At 42.0% G+C, this 12,239-nt stretch overlaps 1 protein-coding gene across 1 annotated transcript in view; it reads left to right on the top strand.

Moving 5' to 3' along the window:
* The window catches only part of LOC126032414 (histone-lysine N-methyltransferase PRDM9-like), a 47,251-nt gene extending 43,246 nt beyond the window's left edge, over positions 1-4,005 (top strand). Inside the window, exons 13-14 of the mRNA XM_049790087.1 lie at positions 2,177-3,289; positions 3,458-4,005. Coding sequence (XP_049646044.1) covers positions 2,177-3,289; positions 3,458-3,705 — 1,361 coding nt within the window. The 3' untranslated portion in view covers positions 3,706-4,005. The remainder of the gene's footprint in view (positions 1-2,176; positions 3,290-3,457) is intronic.
* Positions 4,006-12,239: the final 8,234 nt, after the last annotated feature.

The following is a 12,239-nucleotide window of genomic DNA, read 5'->3' as shown; positions in this document are numbered from 1 at the left end:
GAGCCTCTAATCTATGCGGAGATAAAGAATTTTCTTTCTAGTTGTGCTATTTTGTGGCGGGGCCCACACCGAGCAATGCTCCGGGGTTACTCCTGGCTCTGTGCTCAGAAGTCGCTTCTTGCAGGCTCAGGGGACCATATAGGATGCTAAGGATTAAACCTGTGTCCACCCCAGGTTGGTCATATGCAAGGCAAATGCCTTAACACTGCTATCATTCCAGCCCCTCTAGTATTTTTTTTTCTGTTTTGGGTCCGTCCACATCAGGTGGTGATTAGGACTTACTCCTTTATTCAGGAATCATATCTGGCCATCCCTAATGACTGTACTATCTTTACAGCCCCTGAACATACCTTTACTTAAAAGAAACTCTGGGTCTGATCCTGGGTACCTGTAGTTTCCCAGCTCTGAGCCAGTAGTAGCCCCTAGGACAGCTGGGCAAGACTGAAAACCTAAGGAAACTGAGCAATTTATGGTCTACTTAAAGTCACAGGAGTCACATTTTCATTCAGTGGGACATAGGAAACGCTTGTCAAATCTGGAGTACTTCCTGGTGGAAGTGGGGCTTCATAAATTATTTTCTTTTCATAATCATCACTTTATTTTTTGGGCTTTGAAGTCAAACTTAGTGGTTCTCAGAGTCTATTCTAGGTGCAGTGCTTGCGACTGGCTCCCAGTGATGCTTAGGGATGAAGCAGTACTGGGGATCTAACCTGCATACAGAGTTGGCTCTTCTACCCATTTTTTATTGTGGTATGGATTACTAGGTAATACACAGCAGTGCACACAGAGCCACACAGTGGTCAGGGATCAAACGTAGGGTCTGTAACTTAAATCATGATCCTGTCCCTAAATATGACTTTTGGGTATTTTGGAGCGTGAGATTGGGCTACACTCATTAAAACTCAGGGATTCCTTTTGGATTTGCCAGGGATAACTCCTGGCAGTGCTTGGGGTACCATACACAATGTCAAGGATTGAATTGGGATTGGCCAGGCCATGTATGCACCCTAGATTTTGTTCTCTATGCCTTTTTTAGATAGAAAAATTCAAATTTAAATTTATTCACATATAGTCTCTAACTATTACCCTATCCTAATTCCATTTGTACAACTCCAAGCTAAGTGCTTCCTAACTACATTAATACCCTTTCCCTCATGAAATCAAGTGTCAATACATCTCAGAGAAAAATAACTTTAGAAACCATATCACAGAGTAATATGAATTCAGGGTGCTATATATATGGAAAGATCATGACCTTATGTCAAAAAGTACCAGGATAAAGGTCGAAACGATAGTACAGTGGGTAAGGTGTTGGCCTTTCATGCACCAATCCAGGTTCAATCGTTGGCATCCTATATAGTCTCCCTCAGCCAGCTAGAAGTACTTGGTGAGTGAATAAAACAAGAGTAACACCTGAGCACTGTGAAGTTTTGCCCAAAAACAAAAATAAGAAGTTTCTGAAAACAGATTTTCTGAAATTTGGAAGATTTAGTGAATGCAAATGGAATGACAAATAGACTATTAGGAGCCAGAGGGGTATAGTACAGCATTCCATACAGTTCTCCTAGCCTGTCAGGAGTGATGCCAGAGCACAGATCCTGGAGTAAGCTCCGTGTACCTCCAGGTGTGGCCCCCAAATCTAACCAAACAACCCACCAGACTAGGAGCATGAAGGTTTTATCTTGCTTTATCAAAATAAAAGCTAGGAGAATAGACTTTAGCAGGAGATAGAGCTATGGTCTAGCCAGGGGTCCTCAAACTTTTTAAACAGGAGGCCAGTTCACTGTCCCTCAGACCATTGGAGGGTCTGACTATAAAAAACAAAACTTATGAACGAATTCTTATGCACACTGCATATATCTTATTTTGCAACGAAGAAACAAAACAGATACAAATACAATATGTGGCCCGCGGGCCATAGTTTGAGGACCACTGGTCTAGGTCCTCAAACTGGCCCAAGGGCCACATATTGTATTTATTCCCATTTTGTTTCTTCACTTCTAAATAATATATATGCAGTGTGCATAGAAATTTGTTCATAATTTTTGTTTTTACTATAATCTGGCCCTCCAACAGCCTGAAGGACAGTGAACTGGCCCCCTGTTTAAAAAGTTTGAGGACCCCTGGCTAGACAGCCTTGTCAGCATCTACATTGACCAAAACCTTCCTCTTTCAGCAGAAACAACCCCAGAAAGCAATCCATGTCCCTTCTGCTCACTCAACTTCTCCAGTCAGAACTTCCTCAGTCGCCACATGAAACAAAGTCATTCCTCTCGGATCCTCCCAGGAACATCTGCAAGAAAGCACCCTCAATTAGAGAATTTCTGTCCACATGATCAAAATCAGCTGCAGCAATGCTCTGATTCATATAATGACAAATTTGACAAAATAAGAAGTGCCCAACTTGAAAGTCAGAAGCACAAAGAAAGCTCAATAGCTTTGTCGAAGAAGATAAAGCATAAAATAATTTTAAGAGCCTTTTCTAGCCTATCTAGCAATCAAATAGGATGCTCTAATAAACCTAAGATGACACTGGAAGAAAAAACTAACACAGGTCAGAAAGAAAATCCAGAGTACACAAGACTAGTTGCAGGGAAAGGAATGCCAAGAATTTTAAGAGGCAAGTACTTAAGGCCAGGGAGAGGCTTCAGTGATGGATCAAATCTCATCACACATCAGAGGACTCAAACAATGGAGAAACCCTATGTTTGCAGAGACTGTGAGCGAGGCTTCAGTCAGAGGTCACATCTCACAAGACACCAGAGGACACACACAGGGGAGAAGCCTTACATTTGCAGGGAGTGTGGGCGAGGCTTCAGTCTGAGGTCAAGTCTCATCACACACCAGAGGACACACACAGGGGAGAAGCCCCATATTTGCAGGCAATGTGGGCGAGGCTTCAGTTATAGTTCAGATCTTATCAGACACCAGAGAACACACACAGGGGAGAAGCCCTATGTTTGCAGGGAGTGTGGGCGAGGCTTCGTTCGGAGTTCAAATCTTATCAGACACCAGAGGACACACACAGGAGAGAAGCCTTATGTTTGTAGGGACTGTGGGCGAGGTTTCAGTCTGAGGTCAAATCTCATCAAACACCAGAGCATACACACAGGAGAGAAGCCCTATGTTTGCAGTGAGTGTGGGCGAAGCTTTAGTCTGAGGTCAAATCTTATCATACACAAGAGGACACACACAGGGGAGAAGCCCTGTGTTTGTAGGGAATGTGGGCGAGGCTTCAGTTGGAGTTCTGATCTCATCAGACACCAAAGGACACACACAGGGGAGAAGCCTTATGTTTGTAGGGAGTGTGGTCGAAGCTTCAGTCTGAGATCTAGTCTCATCAAACATCAGAGGACACACACAGGGGAGAAACCCTATGTTTGCAGGGAGTGTGGACGAGGCTTCAGTTGGAGTTCTGATCTCATCAGACACCAGAGGACACACACAGGGGAGAAACGCTATGTTTGCAGGGAGTGTGGGCGAGGCTTTGTTCGGAGTTCAAATCTCATCACACACCTAAGGACACACACAGGGGAGAAGCCCTATGTTTGCAGGGAGTGTGGGCGAAGCTTCAGTCTGGGGTCAAATCTCATCACACACCAGAGGACACACACAGGGGAGAAACCCTATGTTTGTAGGGAGTGTGGACGAGGCTTCAGTCTGAGGTCAAATCTCCTTACACACCAGAGGACACATACAGGGTAGAAGCCCTATGTTTGCAGGGGGCAGGGAGTGTGGTCTGAGGTAAAGTCATACCAGAGGACATACTGGGAGAATCCCCATATTTACATGGAGTGCAGGCTGAGCTTCAGTTGGAAATCACATCAGACACCAGAGAACTCACAGGGTTGAAGTTCTGTTTGAAGCAAAGATGACTAATAAACAGTAACATCCACAAAAATCAGATGCAGCCATCACTAACATACCTGAGAAGACCAGAGAAGTGTACCAACCTCTAACCCCTTCCATTTATTGCTCTGTGCACTAATAAACTTTATCTTCATATGTTCTGATCTCTAATTTTTAATATTTCCTTCCTTATTGAAAGGGGAATAGGACAGAAACCCAATTTTAAACACTTCCTTGCTATATTTGAGAGCAATCAGGATAAGTTATTAATAAATCGGTTCCTAGGCCCAGAGAGATCTCAGATTTAAGATGAAGTCATGGAAGAAAAGTACAGGGCTTTTGGGAATTAGAACCTTGAGGGTATTTATGTTTTGTGGTTACTCATGGAAGTGTTCAGGGCTTACTTCTGGCTGCTCATTCACTCTGGGTGGAAGAAATAGGGTGCTTAATAACAAATCCTGGTCAGCCACATGTAAAGTGATCTATCCTCTAAACCAGTACCTAGCACCAAAACTGGATTTCTATAAGAAACATTAGTTATTATGTACTCTTCACTGGGATGCTTCTAGGAGGAGCTGGTGTGTCTTGTGCTGTGGGAAGAAAGGAAGGAACAATTTCCCAGGCAGTTCCACTCAGGGCACACCACAGACTCCATATTCTATTACTTCAGCTTTGCTATCTGGGTCCCGTGCAGGGGTCTCAAACTCACGGCCCGCGGGCTGCAAACGGCCCTCCATACAACATTTTGTGGCCCTGCCCTATAGGAATCTTTTTTGTTTTGTTTTAGTTGTTTGGGTCACACACCCCCAATGTTCAAGGCTTACTACTGACTTTGCACTCAAGGATCACACCGACTTTGCCTCCTGCAGCCTGCAGGTAAATTGAGTTTGAGACCCTTGGCTCTAAAGGAATAATAGGCATTGTTCAGAGAACAGAAAAGTAGTGGGAGTAGAGACACAAACTTCCAGAGGAATGCCATCTTGGTCCCACCAAAAGTGACCCTGCAGGGTTGAGGCATTGCTCTATCTAGAGAGCTCTCCTTTTTCTCCACATCAGCAGTAAACCACATTGTTAATGTGACTTCAGATTTCAGGGTGTCCCCAAATTCACTTGACATAGCCTCTGGAAAAAGGGAGTATGTGACCCCAAATCTGAGTCATGAAAACGTATTTTGTCTTCAGCCTTCCTCTTCAGAATACTGACCACTACCTCCCTCTCATGCTAGTGGCTTGGTCATTATTCTGCTGCTGGAGAAAGCTCAGAGTCGGGGCATTCCTGCAATCACTAGGTTTCAAGTTTGTCTCCTAAAAGACAGCAGAGCCACATTCACCAAAACCTCAGCCCTATCCCCAGGCCACCTCTGGGAATTGACAGCTACTGCAGACCCCAGTGTCTCCAAAAGGTTATTTCCAAAAAGGCAGGGCTAGGTTCTTGGCAGGTAGAAAGCAGGAGCTGATGATGCAAGAGGAGCGTAACCAGCTGCCTCCATTCCATTCATCCAGTAACTTGGTGATGCACAACCATGATTTGTGTACTTGAACTCAACTAAGAACATTTGCCCCAGAAGCAAAGTGTAATTGAGTGCAGCTGAGAGAATAAAAACTTTGCAGTTTTACTTATCAGAGATCAAAATTTCTGGGCATCTTAGCCATGTGTGCAACTGCCATCATCAAAACTACATTAGCAGGGCCGGGCGGTGGCGCTGGAGGTAAGGTGCCTGCCTTGCCTGCGCTAGCCTAGGACGGACCGCGGTTCGATCCCCCGGCGTCCCATATGGTCCCCCAAGAAGCCAGGAGCAACTTCTGAGCACATAGCCAGGAGTAACCCCTGAGCGTCACAGGGTGTGGCCCAAAAACCAAAAAAAAAAAAAAAAAACTACATTAGCAACACAATGACAAAGGGAATCAAAAATAAACTTAAAAACTGCAAACTTCTGGGGCACAGGGAGATAGATCCAATATATGGGTGCATTCTTCACAAACAGTAATAGTGGTGGGTTCACTTCTCGGCACTGCATAGTCTCCAAGGACTGAGATGGAATTGAGCACTACCAAGTATGACTACCAAGTATAAAAAACAAAACCAATAAGTCAGACTTGATGTAAAAGATTTATCTTAGTGATGCCTGCCTTCCATCTTTGAAACCATATTTTTCATCTCTGGGGCCTGAAATATATTACATGTAACAAGCATGGCTTATTTTTTCAAAAGTCAAACTCAGGCTAGAAAAAGTATATAAGGTACTTGTGCATATGTCTGACCCTGGTTCAATACTAGGAACCACATGGTTCAAGTGGGGTACTGGGTTTCTTGAGCACCACTCTAGAATCAATAATAAAACACAAACTTATGGGGCTGGAGCAATAGCACAGTGAGAAGGGTGATCGCAGCTGGCCCAGGATTGACCCAGGTTTGATTGTCCAGCACCATATTGTCCCCTGAGGCTGCAAGGAGTGATATTTGAGTGCAGAGCCACGAGTAACCCCTGATCTTCGTCGGGTGTGACCCTCCCAAAACAAAAAAACAACAAAATAATCAAAAACCACACTTATGATTTACTGAGGAAAGCACATGTATTTCCTTTTTAGGCCACAGGGGTGGGGAACACACATCATTGTGGAAATTCAAATCAAGTCTCTCCACATGTCCTGGAAAGCATTTTATTTTATTTTGGCCACAATCAGCAATGCTCCTGACAGTGCTCAGGGGACCAGCCACATGAAATGCCAGAAATCAAATCCAGTATGGCCTCATTCAAGGTAAGTGCGCTACTCATTGTGCTATGGCTTTAGGCACAGAATGCACCTTCAAAATCACTGTGGAGGGTGGAAAAGTGAGGCCACACCCAGAGGTGCTCAGGGGCTAGTTGTGATTTCATGCTAAAGGGTGACCACTGACAATGCCCAGGAAACCATATGTGGTGCCCAGGCTTCACACTGATGTCAGCACCATACCCGTACCTCTGTTCTTAATTTGTTTAGGGGTGGTCAATTCCATTAACTAGAGAAAACTATGAAATATTTTGAAGTATATACCATAAAATGGGTCCACCTTTTAAATTAAGACATCTTCCCTTTGAATAAGACCTTATTGTGATTGACTACTGAGTCTATAAAACCCTCCACAGGGTTGGGAGTTGACAGAGACAGTTGGGGAGAGTTTGTTGGTAGTTGGAATAGACAGTTGGATGGTCCCAAACTCAGCTCTCTCTCTCTTTGTCTCTCTTATGGCCTACTGGTTTTCCATAGGCCCTGGGCTTCTTTAATAAGAAGGCCCTGCAAGGCCCTTTAGACTCAAGCAGCGTAGGCCCATCTTGAGCAGATTGGATCTGATATATGCAGTAAGATTAATCTTATTCAGTTTCATGTTGTTTGGGTTTTTAATCAGATTAAACATCAGTTGCGGGTGTCAGAGTGAAAGTAGAGCAGGAATGGCACTTGTGTTGTACAAGCCTAATCTGAGATCAATACTCGCCATTTCATACCCAAGGTCTCCAGGAATGATTCCTGCATGCAAACCGAGGAATAAATCCTGAGCACCAATGTGTCCCCCAAATATTTACTTGGTACTCAGAAGTCATTTTGGAAGTGCTTCCACTGCAGCAGGTTGGGACTATGCTATATCAGGGACTATATCCAGGACCCCCACATACACAGCATGCATTCAACCTTTTGGAACATTTACCAAGTTCAACAACAGTTATGTTTTTTTCTAATAATATGCAGTGACTTTTAAAAGGCTATTTAGTCTGGGGCCAACCTAAATTCAATCCCCAGAATCACATATGGTCTCCCCAGCCCTGTCAGGAGTGAGTATAGCCCTGAGTGTAGCCAGGTGTGGCCCCCTAAGTATTTTTTAATCCAAAGATAGAGCACCAGAATATTTATTATAAATTAGCTAGTCTATAACGAACTTCATGTTGAGGTAAATTATTTTTGTGTGAATTAAAAGTGGGGCTGAGAGATAGTACATCAAGCAGGCTCTTGCTTACACACATGGAAAGTCCTGGGTTAGATCTCCAAAATGATATAAAGTCCAATAAGCTCCACAAGGTGTGATTCCTGGGTGCAAAGGTCTGGGCTGACACTGTGGATGTGGACCAATAACTACAACAAAAAGAAACAAGGGGAGAGGAAAGCACAGTTCTCAGGGTGAGGGGTAGGCAAATTTCTGAGAGAAATCTACCTTTTCTTAAAAAACAATAGGGTGATGAGTTGAGTAGGGTGTAGTATATTATTCCTTTTTTGTTTGTTTTGGGGGGCTATACCTGGAGATGCTCAGGGTTAACTCCTGGTTCTGTACTCAAAAATACTCATGTGAGCTAAGCCATATGGGATACTTGGATTGAACCCAGGTTGGCAGCATGCAAAACAAACTCCTTGCCCATTGCACTATCCCTCAGGTCTTAATTCTTTTCTTTTTTCCTTTTTTTAATTTAAACACCTTGATTACATACATGATTGTGTTTGGGTTTCAGTCATGTAAAGAACACCCCCCATCACCAGTGCAACATTCCCATCATCAATGTCCCAAGTCTCTCTCCTCCCCACCCGACCCCCGCCTGTACTCTAAACAGGCTCTCCATTTCCCTCATACATTCTCATTATTAGGAGAGTTCAAAATGTAGTTATTTCTCTAACTAAACTCATCATTCTTTGTGGTGAGCTTCCTGAGGTGAGCTGGAACTTCCAGCTCTTTTGTGTCTGAAGATTATTATTGCAAGAATGTCTTTCATTTTTCTTAAAACCCATAGATGAGTGAGAACATTCTGCATTTTTCTCTCTTTCTCTGACTTATTTCACTCAGCATAATAGATTCCATGTACATCCATGTATAGGAAAATTTCATGACTTCATCTCTCCTGACAGCTGCATAATATTCCATTGTGTATATGTACAACAGTTCTTTATCCATTCGTCTGTTGAAGGGCATCTTGGCTGTTTCCATAGTCTTGCTATGGTAAATAGTGCTGCAATGAACATAGGTGTAAGGAAGGGGTTTTTGTATTGTATTTTTGTGTTCCTAGGGTATATTCCTAGGAGTGGTATAGCTGGATCCTATGGGAGCTCGATTTCCAATTTTTGGAGGAATCTCCATATCACTTTCCAGAACTGTTGAACTATACGGCATTCCCACCAGCAGTGGATGAGAGTTCCTTTCTCTCCACGTCCCCGCCAACACTGTTTATTCTCATTCTTTGTGATGTGTGCCATTCTCTGTGGTGTGCGGTAGTTATCTCATCGTTGTTTTGATTTGCATCTCCCTGATAATTAGTGATGCGGAGCATTTTTTATGTGTCTTTTGGCCATTTGTATTTCTTCTTTGTCAAAGTGTTTGTTCATTTCTTTTCCCCATTTTTTGATGGGATTAGATGTTTTTTTCTTGTAAAGTTCTGTCAGTGCCCTGTATATTTTGGAGATTAGCCCCTTATCTGATGGGTATTGGGTGAATAGTTTCTCCCAACTCAGTGCGTGGCTCTTGTATCCTGGGCGCTATTTCCTTTGAGGTGCAGAAGCTTCTCAGTTTAATATATTCCCATCTGTTAATCTCTGCTTTCACTTGCTTGGAGAGTGCAGTTTCCTCCTTGAAGATGCCTGTAGTCTCAATGTCCTGGAGTGTTTTGCCTATGTGTTGTTCTATATATCTTATGGTTTTGGGTCTGATATCGAGGTCTTTAATCCACTTGGATTTTACATTCGTACATGATGTTAGCTGGGGGTCTAAGTTCAATTTTTTGCAAGTGGCTATCTAGTTGTGCCAACACCACTTGTTGAAGAGGCTTTCCCTGCTCCATTTAGGGTTTCCTGCTCCTTTACCAAAAATTAGGTGATTGTATGTCTGGGGAACATTTTCTGAGTATTCAAGCCTATTCCACTGATCTGAGGGCCTGTCCTTATTCCAATACCATGCTTTGTAGTAACATTTAAAGTTGGGGAAAGTAATTTTTCCCATATTCTTTTTCCCAATGATTGCTTTAGCTATTCTAAGGTGTTTATTGTTCCAAATGAATTTCACAAGTGCCTGATCCACTTCTTTGAAGAATGTCATGGGTATCTTTAGAGGGATCACATTAAATCTGTATAATGCCTTGGGGAATATTGCCATTTTGATTATATTAATCCTGCCAATCCATGAGCAGGGTATGTATTTCCATTTCCGCATGTCTTCTCTTATTTCTTGGAGCAGAGTTTTATAGTTTTCTTTGTATAAGTCCTTCACATTTTTAGTCAAGTTGATTCCAAGATATTTGAGTTTGTGTGGCACTATTGTGAATGGGGTTGTTTTCTTAATGTCCATTTCTTCCTTATTACTATTGGTGTATAGAAAGGCCATTGATTTTTGTGTGTTAATTTTGTAGCCTGCCACCTTGCTATATGAGTCTATAGTTTCTAGAAGCTTTTTGGTAGAGTCTTTAGGGTTTTCTAAGTAGAGTATCATGTCATCTGCAAACAGTGAAAGCTTGACTTCTTCCTTTTCTATCTGGATTCCCTTGATATCTTTTTCTTGCCTAATCACTATAGCAAGTACTTCCAGTGCTATGTTGAATAGGAGTGGTGAGAGAGGACAGCCTTGTCTTGTGCCAGAATTTAGAGGGAAGGCTTTTAGTTTTTCTCCATTGAGGATAATATTTGTCTCTGGCTTGTGGTAGATGGCCTTAACTATATTGAGAAAGGTTCCTTCCATTCCCATTTTGCTGAGAGTTTTGATCAAGAATGGGTGTTGGACCTTATCAAATGCTTTCTCTGCATCTATTGATATGATCAATATTGATATGATCATGTGGTTTTTATTTTTCTTGTTGTTGATGTTGTGTATTATGTTGATAGATTTACGGATGTTAAACCATCCTTGCATTCCTGGGATGAAACCTACTTGATCATAGTGGATGATCTTCTTAATGAGGCATTGAATCCTATTTGCCAGGATTTTCTTGAGGATCTTTGCATCTGCATTCATCAGCGATATTGGTCTGTAATTTTCTTTTTTCATAGCATCTCTGTCTGGTTTAGGCATCAAGGTGATGTTGACTTCATAAAAGCTATTTGGAATTGTTTTCGTTTTTTTCAATTTCATGAAAGAGTCCTGCCAGGATTGGTAGTAGTTCGTCTTGGAAAGTTTGAAAAAATTCATTAGTAAATCCATCTGGGCCTGGGCTTTTGTTTTTGGGCAGACCTTTGATTACCATTTTATTTTCATCAATGGCGATGGGGGTGTTTAGATATGCTACATCCTGTTCCTTCAAACATGGAAGATTATAAGAGTCCAAGAATTTATCCATTTCTTCCAGGTTCTCATTTTTAGTGGCGTAGAGTTTCTCAAAGTAGTTTCTAATTACCCTTTGAATCTCTGTCATATCAGTAGTGATCTCTCCTTTTTCATTCCTAATACGAGTTATCAAGTTTCTCTCTCTCTCTTTGTTAGGTTTGCCAGTGGTCTATCTATCTTGTTTATTTTTCAAAGAACCAACTTCTGCTTTCGTTGATCTTTCGGATTGTTTTTTGGGTTTCCACTTCGTTGATTTCTGCTCTCAGCTTTGTTATTTCCTTCTGTCTCCCTATTTTTGGGTACTTTTGTTGAGCACTTTCTAGTTCTATGAGCTTTGTCATTAAGCTACTCAGGTAAGCTCCTTCTTCTTTCCTGATGTGTGCTTGCAAAGCTATAAAAATTTCCTCTCAGTACTGCTTTTGCTGTGTCCCATAAGTTCTGATAGTTTGTGTCTTTATTGTCATTTGTTTCCAGGAACCTTTTGATTTCCTCCTTGATTTCATCTCGGACCTACTGGTTATTCAGTATGAGGCTGTTTAACTTCCAGGTGTAAAGTTTTTCTTCTGAGTCCCTTTGGAATTCACAAATAATTTCAGAGCCTTGTGGTCAGCGAAGGTAGTCTGCAAAATTTCTATTCTCTTGATATTATAAAGTTATGTTTTATGTGCCAGCATGTAGTCTATCCTGGAGAATGTCCCATGTATATTGGAGAAGAATGTGTATCCAGGTTTCTGGGGATGGAGTGTCCTATATATATCCACTAGGCCTCTTTCTTCCATTTCTCTCCTCGGGTTTACTATATTCTTGTTGGGTTTCAGTCTGGTTGACCTATCCAGTATTGACAAAGCTGTGTTGAGGTCCCCCACAATTATTGTGTTGTTATTGATATTATTTTTCAAATTTGTCAACAATTGTATTAAATATTTTGCTGGCCCCTCATTCGGTGCATATATGTTTAGGAGAGTGATTTCTTCCTGCTCCACATAACCCTTGATTAATATAAAATGTCCATCTTTGTCCCTTACAACCTTCCTGAGTATAAAGTTTGCATTATCTGATATTAGTATGGCCACTCCAGCTTTTTTGTATGAGTTGTTTGCTTGGATAATTTTTCTCCAGCCTTT

This window comes from Suncus etruscus, chromosome 16 (genome assembly GCF_024139225.1).
Source record: "Suncus etruscus isolate mSunEtr1 chromosome 16, mSunEtr1.pri.cur, whole genome shotgun sequence".
NCBI classification, from domain to species: domain Eukaryota; kingdom Metazoa; phylum Chordata; class Mammalia; order Eulipotyphla; family Soricidae; genus Suncus; species Suncus etruscus.
Note: the sequence above shows the minus strand (reverse complement) of the source record. Positions and strands in the feature narration are given on the sequence as shown.